At 38.7% G+C, this 19,074-nt stretch overlaps 1 protein-coding gene across 1 annotated transcript in view; it reads left to right on the forward strand.

Annotated features, from left to right (window-relative positions):
• The first annotated feature begins 4,407 nt into the window (after positions 1-4,407).
• Positions 4,408-19,074, forward strand: part of hecw1a (HECT, C2 and WW domain containing E3 ubiquitin protein ligase 1a) — a 45,816-nt gene continuing 31,149 nt past the window's right edge. The window contains exons 1-4 of the mRNA XM_025054675.1: positions 4,408-5,302; positions 15,199-15,520; positions 16,313-16,420; positions 18,770-18,864. Of these exons, the coding sequence (XP_024910443.1) occupies positions 5,273-5,302; positions 15,199-15,520; positions 16,313-16,420; positions 18,770-18,864 (555 nt within the window). The 5' untranslated portion in view covers positions 4,408-5,272. The remainder of the gene's footprint in view (positions 5,303-15,198; positions 15,521-16,312; positions 16,421-18,769; positions 18,865-19,074) is intronic.

The following is a 19,074-nucleotide window of genomic DNA, read 5'->3' on the forward strand; positions in this document are numbered from 1 at the left end:
CGAGTATCGAGGAGATGGCTGTCTTCCGGATGCTGAATTGTTTTGTTTTGTTTTGTTGGTTTATTGTGTTTAAGGTGGTGTAGGCTGTAAGATATGACTTGTGTGAACAACAGCACTTTGGCTGTAGCTTTGTGTCTGGATACGAAAAACAATAAAATAAACCGACTCCCGATCCATCTCCACCTCTTTCCACTCATGTCTCAGTCAGTGAAAGATGACTATGCAGCTGATGCTTCTTGTACTTCAATGAATCAGACATAATGAAGGGGAGCTGACAGAGGGACTGGGGAAATGAAACCAAGAGCTGTAGTTGGAGGAGGAGGGAGTGGCAGAGAAGCCAAGGGAGGAGAAAAGACAGCAAGAGGAATGAAAGGGAGAATGGGAAAACATGAGGGGGCGGCGTGACAGACAGATATCGTGAGACTACAAAGGCAGCCGACCCAGGAAGAATTAAATGTTGTTTGTTCATTTACATTCAGTTTGTGCTTCTGCCACCTTCTCCTACTGCTGCTTTCTATCTCTACCTCGCACAACAAAGTCAGGGACGATTTTACTGTTTGTTTTATTTTACTGTTGTTTTTGTTCTGGGGTGGGGGGGGTGGGTTTCTCTCGCTCTCACTGCAGCCTCACACCTGGCACCTTTCACTTCGCAAGGAGGGATACAATTACCGACCCTGGAAAAGGTTAGATTCAGACATAACGTTTGACTGAATGTAGCAAGGATAGACCTTTGCTACGTACAGAAGCCTGACCCAGAATCTGGTGATAGGTAAAGGGCTAAAGCCGAGCCCTCCCTTGTCCACCAGCCCTGAAAAGAGAGCCAGATAACAAGTTCTGTACTATGATTTTGTCTTCGACAGGTTCCGATCTAGACCCAAAGATTGGAGTCCCCCTTGTCCTGCTCTCGTCCATGGCTCCTTAGCCAAGAATATGCACCACATTTCTGAATTTGTATCTTTTCCCGTACTGAGGAGGAATTCCATTGCAACACCACGTCAATAGTAAATTGTTGTAGGGTCCCATGATTAATCATCCCGTCGTCCTTCGCATTTTGTACACACCCAGCATCCTCTCAACGGATCTTGTCCCAGAATCAGAGTATGAAGAAAAGTTGGCACAAGCCGTGCAGTACAGGAGCACGCGCACGCAAACATACACAGAGTCACCTATACCCAAAGGACAACATGGGGGTAAAAAGGGCCCCCTAAAGAAATTAGAATACTGACATAAAATAATGTGCCACTAAGTTGAATGGGAATGATTGTCAAAACTCCATCAAAACCATCAAAATGTATAGTTTTACGTGAGATAGTTGGGAAATGTTAGGAACCCAATAAAAATTATTTTCATGGGGCCCAAGATCCCCTAGCAGCACTCCTGCTCATAAACCCATGCCCATGTCAAAAACAAGTAGCATATTTTCCGGACTCCAGAGTGTAAGTCGCACCAGCCAAAACAATGCATAATGAAGAAGAAAAAAAACATATATCAGTCACTCCGGAGTCTAAGCTGTACTAGCCAAAGGATGAAAAAAAGTGCGACTAAAGCTAGTACACAAGCCTAGAGTGTCCTCTAGCGATAGTCGGTGTGAAAATAACAAACGTAAATTTTCAGTGGTACAGGAGTAACAGATGCTGGTACATAAGCCTAGAGTGCCCTCTAGCGACAGTCAGTGTGAAAATAACAAACGTGAAATTATATATTTTAATATATGTCTAACCTGAGTATAAGTTGCAAACTCAACCAATGGATGAAAAAAAAAGAGCGACATATAGTCCAAAATGTACAGTAGTCAACAAGAGGGTCAAAAATGGTACTGTTATTGTGCTTTTTGAAGTCACACTTGCTGATGATATTCAAAATGGGCTCAAAGATCTATGCTATTGTATGTCCCAACTGCTTGTCTGAATGTACTGTGTATTATAGTGCTGCGTGTCAGCTCCTTTCTCACACCTCTGCTGTCTCCACTGTTTCCCCCCTTTCTCTCTTTGCAGAGGCCGACGGCTGATAACTGCGTCTGGATCTGCTGGAGATTTCTTTTATCCCCACTGTTGCCAAAATGCTGCCCAGTGTGTGACTTATATGCGAGTTTTCAACAATGTTGTCATCAAATATACAGTAGATTATTAAAAAAAACATTTGCTCCTGCTGAGATTGTTTTCATTATTAAAGACTGAACATATAAATGATGCCACCAGTGACTTGATGTGGAGTGGACTTGAACTCATGTGACCCCTAATAAATATATTTTAATTTATAGATAGATAGATAGATAGATAGATAGATAGATAGATAGATAGATAGATAGATAGATAGATAGATAGATCAAATGTGGGGTTCATTTATAGTTTTAAAACATATTTCAAATGTTTCTACCCACATTTTACACATGGCGAAATATGCAGATTTTAAAACCCCAGGAAACGGAGACCAAGATGGCCATCACCCTTGCCCCGCATGACAACACATTTCCAAACACCATAGATCATAACTCTATGAGAACATTGACAACACACACAGAAATTATTGTTTTCTCACTGATCTGATATCATGTGCCTCGGAAGTTTTAAATATTTACCACCCTTAGAACTTTCATATAAGCTCTACACCTCTCACAAGGCTATAGTCTTTTCTTGCAAGTTGTGTGGAAGGATTTTGTGTTGCTGAGGCTTTTACGCTTTGTGTCCAACAGATGGCAGCAGAGGAGCATAGTTCAGCGACATGGTACTCCAGTTCATTGAAATTCTGAATCAAAGAATCTAATTTGTTCTAACGGCTTTTATGATTTAAGACGGAAGTTGTTGTTTTATCGGTATTGTCGAGAAAAATCTGAAAAAAAAAAAGTTGAACTGTGTTTGTATTGTCGAGAAAAATCTGAAAAAAAAGAGTTGAACTGTGTTTTTTGTTTTTTTTTGTTACTTTCAGTATCTGGTAATATACTTGACCATGGAATTGTGTACTTGACAGGAGTATTTACTTTAATGCGATCTTTGTCAAAGTGTAACACACAATAATAAAACTCAAAGTCTGCTTCATTGCTAGTTTTGAGGCATGTATTTATACTGTTTCTCGAAATACATACATAAACTGTTTCAGATAGGAAGGGTACAAAAAAAAAAAAGAAACACACAAAAACATACAAAGCACCAAAAGTAATTACATATTTTGGCATTATTAGTTACTTTGAAACGACAAATGCACATTTTTACAGATAACTTGTGTTTAATTACTTTTGCACATGGCTTTGTAATTACCTTGTGTTCATTCAAGAAAAAGAACACAAATGGGAAGGGGTGCTACAGTGTTGCTACACTAGATAGTAACACGTCAGTCAAACAGGGAACAGGAAGTGCGAGAGGAGTGTTACTAACACTATGGTAGAAGCAGTGTGGGCACTGCTAGATGAAGCGGCATGTCTCCCCTGTTTCCCAGGTGATTGCTTTAACATCCCCATCTGTGCTTTTTTCGGTTTCCATGTCAGTTTGGTCCTACTTTTGCTGATTCTATGGACAAGTGGTTCCCAAACTTTTCCACGCCAAAGCCCCTCAAACGGCATTAGCCTTTAGTCCCTTTGCAAACTCACAGACATGGAGTCAGGCATGCTACGATTGCTTTTTTTTTTTTTTTTATTCTTCCGTCCAATATTCTAAGTCCTCCCTAGTGGCCCCCACAGCTTTGGACTATTAAAGACTGTTTTCCGACTATCCGTAGCTTCCTGCATTTGGGTCCACCTGCCTCTACATTACAGCAATGTATTATTTAGAGAGCTGTGTTTTTATGCATCCTACAGCCTCTGCAGCCTAGGTCAAAGGCACTTTGGCAACAGAGCACTGGAGTCAAACATTGTTCTGTATGTAAAATACAAATAATCAGAAGAGTATATCAACAAATATTAAATCATTAATTAAAACTTAATTACATTTTGAACTGGCACACTGCTCTTTAAAGAACCTCAACGTCACAAGACGTCCTTGAATTTAAATGAATAAAATAAGGAGTCTGTTATAGACCAGTGACATCCAAACCTTTAATTGTTCCAAGTACCAGTGCCAGTACCACCAGTTTCTACAGACAGCAAAGTGCTGAGCATCAAAGGATCGTTGCATTTTCAAAATAAAACGTCTACTAGACTCTTTTCTGTTTGTATCAGAGTCTGATTGACCTATTATTTTAAAATATCGCCAGATTATCTTTAAATAAAGAAAGTAAATGGATATGACTCAGTAAATTAGTAAAAATTAAGTACATTTTTTCACTGTGTCCCAGTACCATGTGACCTATGGACTGGTACTGGTCTGCGGACTGGGGGTTGGGGACAACTGATCTATACAGTCTTCCATTCACAACTGGCCTTTCAACAGGGACTATTTTGCTGATGTGGGGGTTGGGGACAACTGATCTATACAGTCTTCCATTCACAACTGGCCTTTCAACAGGAACTATTTTGCTGATGTGGTCCCCAGTAAAAATGAGTTTGACACCCCTGGTCTATTTTATTTTAATTAGGTTTTTGAATGACATTCACTATGAATCACACCCATAATGCAACGCTTCCTCCAGGGCATCAAAATAGCTTCCGCCGACTCTGCTTAAAATTGCATTATTTTGACACTTAAAAAAAAAAAGCTACACTATGTCAAATTAGTCACACTGCTAAAATGTGGGTATTTTTGTTTTAAAATATATTGTTCACCAGACAAGACGGACAGTGGGCATTAAAAGAAAAACGATGAATGAAAAACTGGTTCGTGCCTGTGCGGTGTTTACATCAGCTGCTTTAGCTGGGGGAGGGCGGGGCGGAGAGGAAAGCAGGGTGTGCTCTGATAGGCTCCAGGCTTACTGGTACCCTGCTAAGGATCCATGGTCGCAGCTCCCGTCAAGCTGGACACATTGGTACATTACTGTCTTTCAAAGCAAAAGCCCGTTGTGCTATTCTGTGGTACATTTAGGCAAAGCTGAAACAATACCGCTGCTAATGACGGCGACTCGACAACATTAAAAAACGGCTTACAAAAACACAACCAAAATATTTTGAGGCGAATTCTTTGAAATTTTGACTTCGCCAAAACCGGAAATCGCTTTATTTTAGCTGTTGTTACGTTAGCGCTGGGAAAGATGGAAGGATGTGAGTAAGTCTCTCTCTCCTCTCCCTCTCGTTCTGTGCTGTTTGTCTTCTTCCTCCTCCCTTTTTCTTCCTCACCGTCGAAGATGGGGCTTTGTGGAAACTAGCAGCTCTTCGAGTCTTCGCTGGCCTCCTTGTCACCGTCGGAGAATGATCCACCGGCAGGTTCTTTTATCTCAGGTAGGACTTCCCTCCGTTGTTGCCGTGTAACGTGGGGTGATGTTGATGATGCTGATGGCGCTAATGGTGGTCTGTGTCAAGCAGCGGCCCTGGTGGTTGCTCTGTTGCTGCTGCACTGTTGTGTCACTCTTAGCCGACAATGACAGTGAGAGATGGGAGTGATTCAGTCCGAGACATCGAATGAGCCTGTGTAATTCGACGCTGAAAAATCACGACAATGCTATTGTATAACAGGTTTTCTCTGCGGCATGTAGGAGCAGCACTGTAGCAGAAGTGTATTCAAGAGGTTGCATCGTTTGGTACAGCTAATCGCCAGCTACAGTTGGCATTATATGAATGAAATCAAAAAAAGTTATCAGAAGCTGTTTTTAAAAATGTATTTGACTTTATTAACAGAATGTAACGTCAAAAATCTTGTCATATCTTTCATTTTTATTTTCTACACATTACACTGAGTAAAACATTAAATAAATTAATTTCATGTGTTTGGTGTTCCTGGAATAACATCCTTTTCTACAAAACTGCCCCATGATTTTATCAGAATTTAGGTCAAACACTACTTTCTTTGTGTTTGGGATTCCCAAAAATCCTTAAATCCTGGGGCTACGAATGACACATGGATCTTTTGTTTTCCTAAGCCTGCCCAGGATTTGAGGCCTTAAAAATGCGTAGATAAGGCTCTAAGTAGTATTTAGTTTTTATATCTGAACTTTAGAGATATCAGGTCTTTGCACCTGCTGGTTCTTTTCTGTTATATTCTGTCTGTCTTATTTGTTTCAGTCCAACAGCACAACGGGTCTTATGTCTTAAGTCTTATGAGACCAACAGTGAAATTGTCTTGTTGACGTTTAAACAGTGGCAGAAAAACCTTGACTTATGTCGGAATTCCGTTCCTATGGTGCACATAACTCGATTGTCGCTGTAAGTCCGAACGTTGTACCTATATCACTCAAGGCCAAAAAGTACCTTAAAAAAACACATTACAAGAAAGTGAATGTAGCGAAATCCAATGTATGGCATACAATCGGTGAACATAAACAAAGCTGTCTTCAGCATATAGTGCCACTTGAGGACGTTTTTGTCCACTCTGTTTTCCATTTAGTTCCTGTGCAAAATCTGTTATAATGCTGTACACTGGAATGATGAAAGAAGACTTCATATCACACTTTTGGGTAGCGTTAAGTGTAAAATTAAAAACAAACCCTTCGGCCCCTCCATAGACCATCTATTGAAGATGGTTGGAGGACATGTGAAGTTGCATTTTATTTTAATAGGCAGTCTGAAGAGATTAGCGTTAGCTTCTGTTTTTAGATAATAAATTTAACATAAGAGGGTTTTTTTTTTAAACCAATGATTTAAACACTGTTTCTATATTATTTTTTAATTTGAGTTCATTTGTATCAGATTCCTAGTGTTTTTCCAGGTTGTACCATTAAAACTGAATGGTTTATGTCTTTACTTTATACTGTACATGGTGGTTGTAACAGTGCTGGTTTATGGTGTCATCCTGTGCAGATCACCCGACCATAAAACTGAAGTCATAAAGTGATTAACGGTATGAAATGAAAGCAGCTGCTGGTGTCATAAATGAACGTAGAGACGTTTTGCACAGCAAGTGACCGCTACATAGCTGTGAACACATCACTGATGATCGTGGCTGACGTGTTGTCACCACGGTGATTGACGTATGACTTAAAGCTGGTGTCCGTTTAAATGTAAGTCAAATGTAAATTTTACCATTTTTTTAACAAACACTGTATCCCCAGCTGTGATCAAAGAAATAAATGTATCCTACCAGAGTAATTTGAGTTCATGTTTAGATGTTTAGAACCCTGTTCCTGGCTTCCTGTTTGGCTTCTTAAATCAATCGTCATGGTTTTCTCCTCCTTCCCTTCACTTTCATAAGCTTTGTTACCATTTCCTGCTGCTTCCTGTTGTTTCCTTATCCTTATATGTGTGTGAAAATACCCCTGAGTCATACCACAAAACAACACTTGTTGTCCGTTCAGTGTTTATACTCTCTTTTTCTTATAGATCGTGGATTGATTTTGGATAGTTCAGCTAAGACCCTGTGGGTTAAACTATTCCCAGTGTTTATTCCCACCCTGTGACCTCAGATGCCGACACCATTTGTTTCAAGATCGCATCAGTTTCCGCCCTATGTTCCTGTCCATAATATAAACTGATTACTCGTCGATTCTGGAAACTCATTGAATTTACTGCATATAGTGAATAGCAAATGTATATTTTAATTTTTGATGTGTTAACAGTTTAACTTATTTACCTTTCATGTTGTAGCGTGAAGAATCATTGTGATTTAAACTAGAGATGGCTCGATCCGTTACTCAGAATTTGTATTGGTTTGACATTGGTCAAATTTCAGTGTTGAACATTGAAAAAAAAAAAAGACCTCTATAGCCTCTCTGATCCGATACCAAAGCCCAAATGCTAAGTTGCTAAGTTTTCATCATATGCTGTAATTAGGGACACTAGCGCCTCGACAATGGCAGCTTGCAGCATGCAGGAAGGAAAAAGAAGGTATCGGATTGATATTGGTATTGGTTTTCAGATTGAACTGTGACTAGGTGAGGCTTCGCATGACACTGCAGGTTGAGATGAGTCAAGAGGAAACATTGAAGTACAGTTTACAGTAGGTCATGTGACTTACTCTCTATTGTAAGATTATTGTTGAACTAGTGATTATCTACTGACCTTGGCACTATTGGACCTTGTGGCCAATTTTGTGTTTATAACAGTAATACAAAGTGTTGTCTGACACGAGTTAAATTACAGCATCACTGATGAAATCAGAGGAAACAGTGTTGTGATACTAGATCAATAATTCAGAGGAAAAAGTGACGGACAATCTGTATTGTTGCTGCTAAATAGAGCAATTTACCTGAATATTTACATATTTTGTGCTGAGAGTTTCTAATGTTTTACACAATCAGTGATTCTGGTCAAAAAGAATAACCAAAGGTTTAGAAGTTTTTTTTTAAAAATTACTTGCAGTAAAATATATGGAGGTATTACTTTTCCTTGTTTCTACTGAATTGAGCAATACCATACAAAATTTTGGGATAGTTAAGTAAATACAGTTTTAAAACTTTTGAAGAACCTTCTTAAATTTACATTCAGTTTTCAGGCAGATGCGCTTATCAAAGAAAGGCTAACATTTATTTAATAAGGACACTTTTAATTATAGAAAAATACTGAAAATGATTTTACCCCAATACAGTTATTGGTGTGTCTATATTTGGGCTGGACAATTAATGAAATTTGGTTTTAATAAGATTTTGGCTACTCAAGATTATAAAAAAACAAGATAGTCAATATACGTAGCTCTAAGTTTGTCCAGTACATTTTTCCTTATTTTGTGAGCCCAGTAATTGTCAAACTTTCTATGCCAGTGGCTCCTAAATTTTTTGAACCATCTTTGAACTGTCTTGACGGTGCCAAGCAGGCAAAGAAATCTTCAATCCATTTTGTTTTCTGTTGTTTTCTTCTGACTGCCAGTTAGTGCTTAGACAGGCTGAAGCGTGTTTTTATTATAAATAGAAAAATAAAAATTAGTTTAAAATTTTTTTATCAATATTTCTTTTTTTCCATTAGTAGACATATCAGGCAACCCAATTTAAATTTCAGGTGAGCCCACGTGGGGTCGTGACCCCAGTATTGAAAAACAATTTTCTATGCTTTTAGTTTTTACAAACTCAAGATTTTGGAGTAGACTGTGCAACGTCATTACCAATTCTAGAATGTGCAAACACTTTTCCTTTCAGATTTTCAAAAATTCTATTTTGTCCTAAAAAGCAAAGGGAATTGTGTTTTAGCTGAAGCCTAATGTCAGCAAAAATCAGCAGTTAAATAAAGATAAAGTTTCACAGATACATTTGCAAGTCATCTGTATAGCAGTAAAAAGACAAATTGTTCTCTTCTATAATAGTTTCAAGTGGCAACATGTACTGTGTGGGTGGGGGGGGGGGGACTGGGTCAATAATCTACCCTCTTGGAAACCTAAGGACACATACAGTAAGAGTTTAAAATTTTAACCTACATGGTCGCATAAGGTTGTCAGCCAGTGGTTCCCTAAATTGTTGTTTAGTACCCGTGCAGTACCCGGTGGTCACCTAGACCCGGTCGGACCGCACAAGTTTTAAATGATCAAGTTGCTTTCAAACTTTTATTTATTTTTTGATATTAAGTTATAAATAAAAACTAGACTTTAGGTTTTGTATTTTTTGTCATTTTAATGTTTTAATGATGATATACAAACGTATCATTATTCTCTGTGTTGTCCTTGATATTCAAGCAAGTAGACTCATGAGATTATTCATTTATACCGTAATCGCAAATAACAACATTGTCCCCAATAATCGCAATCGCACATTTTCATCAAATCGTGCAGCACTACTGTAAATAAAGATAAGCTTGATGCACCTCTTTCTCGAACCAGTTTAGGCCAGCTTGTATGTTTCTGATCACCTCTCTGTACAACTATTAACCAGATTAGTTGTAGCTAATGGATAATTATCTCATCAATCATACCAGCGATGTTTGAAAAACCCCAAATAGGAATGTTTGTACTGGTACAAAACTGTTTAAAATTGTTTGCTTGCCTCTATTGTCTGCTAAAAAGGTGTTTTGTTTTTGTTTTTTATTAATTTGTAATTCACAGATTGTTTGTTCAGCCATTATTTTCAGTCTTGACAATACAAGCTTGTCTAACTGTACTTGTGATCAGCGAAAAATAAAATGTCACTTTGGGCACTAATCTGGCTACTCTGTATAACACAGCACAACAAACATGATTAAAAGCTAATTGTCTCTAGGATCACTAGACATCTGTGATGTCAGAAAGGTATCACAAGCTAAAACAGGATCGGAACCACTAATCCCAATCCCAATTCCAATCCCCAGACTGCTCCTTTGTCTGACATGTCTTTGTATTTGTTTTTTTACCCTCTCCTGAGGGTAGCTCTTGATCTGCATTTGTTTTAATTAATAATTGCGTTGCCTTGAATGCAATGATTGCGGTTAATTGGGCATATGAAAACTTAAGTGGCAAGAACAACTGGCTACATTTCCCCAGAGATGCCACTGTGACATGTTAATATCCTACTGTATAACTAATGAGGACGGTGGGGTTTCAATGTATCTCTGTAACATTTGTGCAGCTGGGTTTTTACCTGCCCCCCTCTGAGTTGATTTGCATATCTTTGTCACTCTACAGGACAAATGTGTACGCGTGCTTTCACTCCCTGAACATGGTCTCCTAAATCAGTACTTAACACATGTCAACAATTCATAGTGAAAGCAGTGCAAGGATAAACTAATGGTGCACAAACTAGGGCCATTGTGCCATGCCAAAGTACAATTGCCCCCTAAAATCTGGATTCTATGGCTAGTGTGAGTGCAAGTGTACAGCGCTTTGTTAATATTTTGGAACATTTTTATTGGAACCTAAGCAGAAAATTAAGAAAAAGAATTGCTAGCTTTGTTACTTACAGCTTCCCTTTAGCAGTACAACTGCCCTATGAAAGATAAATAATACTGAACTAAACTAAATAATACTACTAAACTAACTACAGTACAAGCTAACTATGTGTTTTTTCTTTTGAAACAGGAATCTAAATAAGGGGGGAAGGCTCACATGCTCAGAGCTGAGTTTTGATCTTTTAGGGGACGAGGTGTTGAACATTCTTTTTTAAAGGTACATCTGTGGCAGGGATGCAACTGAATTTTTTTGGTGACCCTTGAAAGCATTGGCATATCTTGTGTATGTGCCTTCCACCAGGTTAAAGGATGGTCACTGTCACTGCTGACAGTAGGGAGGCACACGTACAGCTGGGTCTCGGAATTATTTCTCTCTTGAATAGTTGGCATTACACTTCCTATACAGCTGACCTGTTCCTTTTATAACCCAGACAGGTGCTCAGTTCATTTACTGCTGGAGGCTCGTCTGTGTGATGTGATGCAAGCGCCAGTGCTTCATCGTTGCATGCTTTGACTGTATTGTCCAGATTCTCAACCAAGTTGTTTCATGATGTCGCTGTCTTCTATTTGTTCTTCAACTATCTTGCTGTTGATGTGTTCCAAGACGGGCTTCAGGGAGGAGAGCATGACCTGTTTCTCTGAACCCAGGATGTTAGTGAAGTCATGGAGAGGACAAAGGAGCTGGCTGACTTCCTCCAGGACAGTGATATCATTGTCTTTAGGGCGTGAGATGCCAGGTGGATCTGTCTCCTGCTAGCACTCCACAGATGGCCTGCTGCAGCTCGAAGAATCTAGAAATCATTTCAAATGTGGATCCCCACCTGGTGACCACATCAAAATACCTGCATGCTCTGGTCGCGGATTCCACTCTTGGTATTTTGAAGGCTTGGGAAATGGAAAAGAAAATACAGAGAAATGCTTTAAAGGTCTTCTTCATGTTTCAAGAATTGTCTGTTGTAATTCCAGATAGACTCTTTTTCTTTGTTTTCCAATCCAAGAACATGTTCTTGGAAATGTAAATATTTTCTGTCAGTATTCAGGTAGCGCATAATATCGCAATTAATTGTCAATAATCAAATATCAGTGTAAGCCAGTCGGCGGTACAGTGTGTTGGCACATGCACGCAAGAAAAAACAAGACTTTACGAATCCTCCCTGGGTACGTCGACTTGTGCCAATCAAGTTGACACGTCAACAAATCGGTTTTCGGTTAATGCCCCGCAAGCAACAGGCTGCTCTGCTGACTTTGTGAACGAGAAGTGATATTCTACCTACATTTCCTATTGTGTCTACCTTATTGGTCATCTTTCTGTCTTCACCGAAGCAATGCGGGGCATGTGACCATCATCTAGTGATGCACATGTAGACCGTGACGTTGCTGTTTTTGTTGCCTTGTTCAATGTGGTTTGTCTGTTATTACCATGTGTCGTCTTTCTGCATGTTTCCTTTGACGTCACAGGTTCTCTGTTTTCTCTTTGTCTTCTCGTAGTAATGCTTCTTAAATATTCATATTCCTCTCTAACAAAGATGAGGTATGAAGGTTTGATGACATTGTCTTTTTGTTGCACTTTATAACACCACTGCTATTCATGACTTATTTACCCGCTGTGTTCACTGCCTCTGCTTTTTTTTTTTTTTTTTTTTTTCCGTTACGTTGTTTGTAATGCACCGCCCTTCTCCTCCCACTTCCCTTAGGTTTTGCTCTGCTTTGGGTTGACTGGTCATTATGCTGATGCAGCTCTGTAGTTTCAAGGTCAGTGTCCTCCCACTCCCATCCAACACCATCACAGTCACCCAGCACCTTCTGTTCTGTGTGTACGTGTCTGAGTGATATCTCCTTTCATTACATATAGGTTTCAATTGGTGCTGAAACATTTACCTTACAATAACAATTATGATAATATTAATATATTAAGTATATTAAGTAAATAAAAAAATGATAGTAAAAAAAAAGAAAGAAATGGTGCGCAGAAAAATGTTGAAAGTGTAAGAGGTCCGAGAGACGAGATGAGGTAAGAGGTCCAAGAGAGTTCCAAAATTAGGTCTGATTCTACGTTCCTGCATTATTTTTAAGAAGCAGAAACTAGTACTGGATATGCTTTGATATTTGTTGCCAGTGGAGAATCAGGGAAAGTGGTCAAGAGAAGAGATGCATGATGAGTGTTATTTATGTAGCTATAACATAGAAAATTCTCTTGCATGAGTCAGTACTAAATGTAATGGAAATGTGGATGGGGATGTGAGGAAAAAATGTGGGGAAAAAAGCTATATTTTGGAAAAGAAAAAAATCTTTGGGTTGAAAATAAGGCTATGGTTTCTCACTTACTTACAAAAGTGATAGAATCTGTGTTTTGTTAGGTGAAGAAAATTGAATCAATGATTATTAATAATAATAATAAATAATTTTGAATTAATTTATTGATCCAATATTCAGGAAATTCTTGTATTAAAAGTAGATCTGCTGTGGTGATTCTGGGAATCCAACACAGGACTCTGCTCTCTGCTCCCAAAGTGGAGGCGTGCTAACTGCTACACTATATAACTGACCAAATATTTAACCTACGGCGCACCCAGATTAGAACCGGGGACCTCTTGATCTGTAGTCTAATGCACTACCACTGAGCTACAAATGCAAATGTAGCACAATCCAATATAGTGCACAACTGGGGAATGTAAACAAAGTTGTTTCCCTCATCTAGCAACGCATGACAATGTATTTGTACACCCCATTTTAACATCGCAAACGCCATACCTCAAAATGACGTAACAATGTGACTCTATTAATCATTTTATGGGTGATGGCGACGTAACCATGAAGGCCATAGGTCGAGAACATCGTAAATCAAGGATCTGCTGTATGCTAGAACTAGAACACTTTCATATATATGGCGCACCATCAAACAAAAGGTCTATGTAATGAAATAATTTATTAACTCAGTTAAGGGCTGGGCAATATCTCAATAATGTAATATATATCGATATATTTCTTAATGCTAAATATCACAAGACAATATCGAGACAGTTCATTTTGTCCTCTTCCTCTCGGTGTCCCTAAACACACACAGCCTTTCAGCTCTGTCTCCCTCACTGTCACGCACAAGCTCTTCCCCTCCCCCTTTACTCTTATCTACACTCAGAGACAACCAGCGACAAGCGCTGCCTTAATTGGGACAAACTGACTGAGGCAGAGTTGGTGCATGCCCATTTCTGTCTCTCTTTATATGCAGATGATAGACGATAAATAAATGAGGTTCGAGTACTGAACCTTGTAGGATGTCCTGGGCGGGAAGGAAGAAAGAGAGGCGCTGTTGATGGATATTAATTGGGACGATTTCAGTGATGCTAAGGAAAGCGTCTTAGTAGGTAAGGAAGATGATTTAAAGTTGAATACAGTGGTCAGGTCGAGTAAGTTCACTTGTCTAAAAACAAGAAACAAGACTTCAAGTTTCCTAAGAGGACTTTAGGGTAAAGAGTGAGTTTTGAGATTTTGGGGAGCAGATCATTTGAAAAAAAAGCAGGTTGGAAATGGAACTAAAGTTAGCCGTAATTCAGGGTTGAATACAGGGATAAGAATAAAGCTGCTGTTTCTTAATATGTATATATGTAATATACATTAATTATTTCATAAATAACAAACAGAGTTCATTTAAAAAAAACCTTTTTAATCCACCACTTACGTTTTCAAAACCTTCCGCACATCATGGACCAAAATCAGGAGATAAAAAAATATGGAAAAAAAACATTAAACATTCACTGTAACACTGCAGTGCAACAAAACCCCTTCTAATATTGCTGACTGAGCATCTGTTTCCTGTACTAAAAGGCATCTTGAGACATGACACAAATGCTCTTCTCATAACTAGTCCTTCTAAAAGGATTGTACTGTATACAATATCTGCTGAACGATTAAGTTAATGGTCATGTTAAGTAAATTCCATCTCACAGCTCTGAAGCTGTGCTTTTACTGCAGCAGTGGGTTTTTATTGGCAATGCCAGTGTAAAATGAATACTTTCTATCACTGGTAATGAAGCTGTCTTTTACTAAAACGAGAACATCCAAATACTGCAAAATCTATCCATCTATCCATCCATTCATCTATTTATCTATCCAGAGAGCTGCCAGAGTTCGATCAACCTTAATCCCCTAATGAGCCTGTTTTTAGAATGTGGATTAAAAAAACCCAGAGAAACCCTACATACATATATGGGCTGTGCACTATGTTGTACACAAAGCTCTATCTCATACTATTGAGAGTGTTATTTGCCAGCACTGCAGGAAAGAGTTTTTTTTTTTTTTTTATCTCAAGTTTAAAATACCCTTTAAAGAAAAAGATAGCATTTTAATTAAATATTACAAATTGGTCATCCCAAATAGTCATCCCCTGGTTTGTGTTGTTGCAGAATTTATACCAGAATCGGTTCCTGGGTCTGGTGGCCATGGCGTCTCCAACCCGAAGCAGCCAGACCCGCCAACGCTGTAAAGGTGCAGTTCGTCACAGCTATGGGCCAGAAAGCTTCACTGTCAACAGTCTGAACCAGGAAGCCTTTATGCTGGGGCTGCCTCGCTCTACCAGTGACACTGATCTGGTGTCTCCGGACACTCGCTCTACACTCACCATCAATGCCTTCCAATATACCATAGGTCAGTCTGAAGACCTAGTTATCACATGGGACATCAAGGAGGAGGTTGATGCTGGAGACTGGATTGGAATGTATCTCTTTGGTAAGTAAGATCACAAATTTGGCCGTTGCAAAGCAAACTTGTGGGGTACACTACAATGCATTCTGATTAGTTTTTCAGCTGCTATCTTTTGTATGTTCAATACTGTCTCTAAACCAGTGTTTCCCAGTGTTTACATTAGAAAAATCCTACAGCCGGCACTAAATAAAAACTATAAACAATGAAACGCAATGATCTTCAATGATCACAATTCAATTATTCGATATTAATCCCTGACCTGTTTAGTTGAACACAACCTTATTTGCTCACAGGCATTAAAGAAAGACACACAGTATGAGCTTCACCAGCAAATTTACCATATAGCAGAAGAGTTTTTACCATGTTTTCTGGACTATAAGTCACTCCGGAGTATAAGTCGCACCAGCCAGTACCCTCTAGCAGCTAGCAACATGTAAATTGTCAGTAGTACAGAAGTATCAGACACTGGTACACCAGCCTAGAGTGCCCTCTAGCGGCTGTCCGTGTGAAAATAACATATATTGAAATTATATATTTTTATATATAAGTTGCACGAGAATAAATCACAAACCCAACCAAAGGACAAAAAAAGTGTGACTTATAGTCCTGAAAAATACGCTACTTCTTCTATGTGCCATAGCATAGCAAAGAAAAATACCCTTAAAGTATTTCCTAGTGGTTAAAAATCATTAGAGAACCTGCTACAACCTGAAAACTGTACACTATATTGTATATGACATATATTAAGTACAAGTGAAAATAAAATTAAACAACAAATGAATGTTTTTTTCCTCTTTTTGTTTACTTTAATTGCAGATGAGCCACTGTCTGAGAACTTTCTTGACTACAAAAACCGAGGACTCAGTGGCTCTCACAAAGGTCAGATAGTTTGGAAAATCGACTCCGGCGCTCACTTCAGTAACTGTAAGTAGTAAAATATTTTAGTTTGATTAAACGCAAGTAATCTTGATTAACTACAAACATGATTGATCGCGATTAATTGTGATAAATCCCCAGCTACCCTGTGGAACTCCAAACCTCTTCTCAGATTAGAAGTGTAATTTTTTTGACAGTACGTATTTAGTGTTATCACTTAAATAATCAAAATATGAACAACATTAATACATCCAGTTAATTTCCTGACCATTCAAGATATTGTGTTATAATTATTACATTCATTTCAAAACAGGATGAAGAAGATACACAATTATGTTTTCAGTTGCAATAGTCTTACAGTTGTCTGTTGGAGAGGACTCCATATAGCTGCGCTACTGCTTTAGCAGCATGTTACGTAGTGTTCTTTGAGGCAGTAACAATGGAGCCTGCAGAAACATCATTATCCTGGGAAGAAAGCAGTGAGAAAACGCGTGCAGGAAGACAGTCACAAATGGTGCACAATTACAGCGTTTAGGGACGCTGGGAGTTGAGCGTGAGAGCAGGAGAGACCTGAGTGATGCAGTGATGAAAGAAAATGAATTCATCAGCAGAGTGGAGTGCAGGTGCTTCCCTCGACTACGCAAGGAGGAAGTTTAGGGCACGTATGACTGCTGCTAATGTAAGAGCATCAGAAGGCAAGAGCGGCTCAGAAAATTCTGTACAACAGCACGACATCACACGTGCGGACGCACTTTGACTAAGAGACAACCGGCAAGGAAACAAATTCAAATGATAAATAATAGAAAATAAAACTACTGTGTTGTTGATGATGAAGAAAGTCTCATAGATTGGAGCCGCGTTAGATGGGGCTGACAGGGATTCAGCGCTGGTGCGTTCAGGTTTTGAAACACCACAGTGCATGGTAAGTTGTAGGCAAAAGAGACTCATGCCATGCCATGACAGTAGTGATGAGTGACGGTAGTTCTTCTCTGAAACAAAAATGCCCACTGTTCACTATGGTGATGGGTTAAAAGCAGAGGTCACATTTCGTTGTGTGTGCAGTGGTGTCAAGTCTCACACTGACAAGTAGTTCACTTTCTCTATTTATTTCTTTATGGAAAATGTTTGTATAAATTTAGCCAGCAGGATAGTAAATAAGATAAGCGGTTGATGATGGATGGATGGATAGTAAATATATATGACAAAAAGTGATGGAACAAAGTGAATATATTGGACAAAAAATGTTGGGATATAGTGAATAAATTAGGCAAAGGATGTTGGGAAATAATGAGTATATTGTACAAATTATTTTGTACAATATTGTGGAAAAAGTGAATATTTTGGACAAAGAATGTTGGGACAAAGTGAATGTATTGGACAAAGAATGTTGGGAGATTGTAAATATATTGGGTTTGAGATGTATTTGCCAGACAAGAGGAGACATCTCCAGAGGAGATTTGTGGATGTTGTGAAAGAGGTAGTGAATAAAGTTGTTGTAAAAACAGAGGAGGAAGGGGATAGGGTGAGATGGAGCCCAAAAGAAGAATCAATTTAGCAAATAATTACTTCAAGGTATGTAATACTGAAGGTGGGAAAAAAATTGATTTGTGTATGTAACCATGAAACAAAAGTACCCAAATGCGGCCTAGACCCTGGTGTGGGTAATGCTTTTTTTGTTGTTGTTGGACTTTTAAAGATTTTTTGTGCACATTCAGTTGACATGGTTTTGTGTGTAGCTTAGCATGCAACACATTTTTTAAGTGCATTCTAATGACATTTCCTCTGTGTACACTCTACTGTAAGTATACTGTAAGTTGAACTGAGAGCTTTCTCCATGTGAGTGGTCTTCTGTCATGACTCCCTGTGTTCTCTGTGCACAAAATGCAGGAAGAAATGTCTGCCTTTAGGTGGATAATTCTTTTGGTTTAAATGACAAAACAACTGTGGAAAAATAAAAATCTGCTTACTCATACTGATGTAATGTATAATATGTAAAAACAACCAGTGTAAAATTGATATAAATTCCATGGAAATGACACTGGAATAATATTCTAATAATCTATGAATCTTTCTCCTTTCTCTGTAGATCCCAGCCCCAATTTCTTCATAAAATGTATTTATTTTATTCGATTTTTCATGGATTATTTGTATGATAATTTGACCACACCCTGATTATAAAGTACATGTCTTCAACTTGGTCAGTCTTGTTTTTTTTTTTTTTTTCCCCTCTGTCTTCTTGTTGAACCAACCAGCAGAAAGACACACAAAACTGCTATGACCTGAATCCTCACGTGTCCCTCTGGGCACTTTGCACTCTATTTCCTCTACATTTTATCAATGCCACACTTTTGTCTTCGTCCCTGTGTGTGTGTCTGTGTCTGTGTGTGTGCTTTATAGCTGAGACCCAGGTCTGCTTCAGATACTACCATGGTGTTACTGGAGCACTCAGAGCGACAACTCCCACGGTGACCATCAAGAAGGGCTCAGCACCTGTGAGTTATACCGTCCCTCAGGTTTTTCTTTTTTCCCTGAAGGCTAACATTAAGGTTACATCCTTTATACAATAACCCCAACATTTATGGAGCTGGTAAACGTGATAATAAATCATCTCATCAGTAAATAAATGTTAAGGTGGTTAGGTTTATGTCTATGGAGCTTTTCAGGCATCAATTTCATCATTTCATTCTAAGAAGTTTAAAATT

Source organism: Cynoglossus semilaevis, chromosome 3 (assembly GCF_000523025.1).
Source record: "Cynoglossus semilaevis isolate Cse_v1.0 chromosome 3, Cse_v1.0, whole genome shotgun sequence".
Taxonomy (NCBI): Eukaryota; Metazoa; Chordata; class Actinopteri; order Pleuronectiformes; family Cynoglossidae; genus Cynoglossus; species Cynoglossus semilaevis.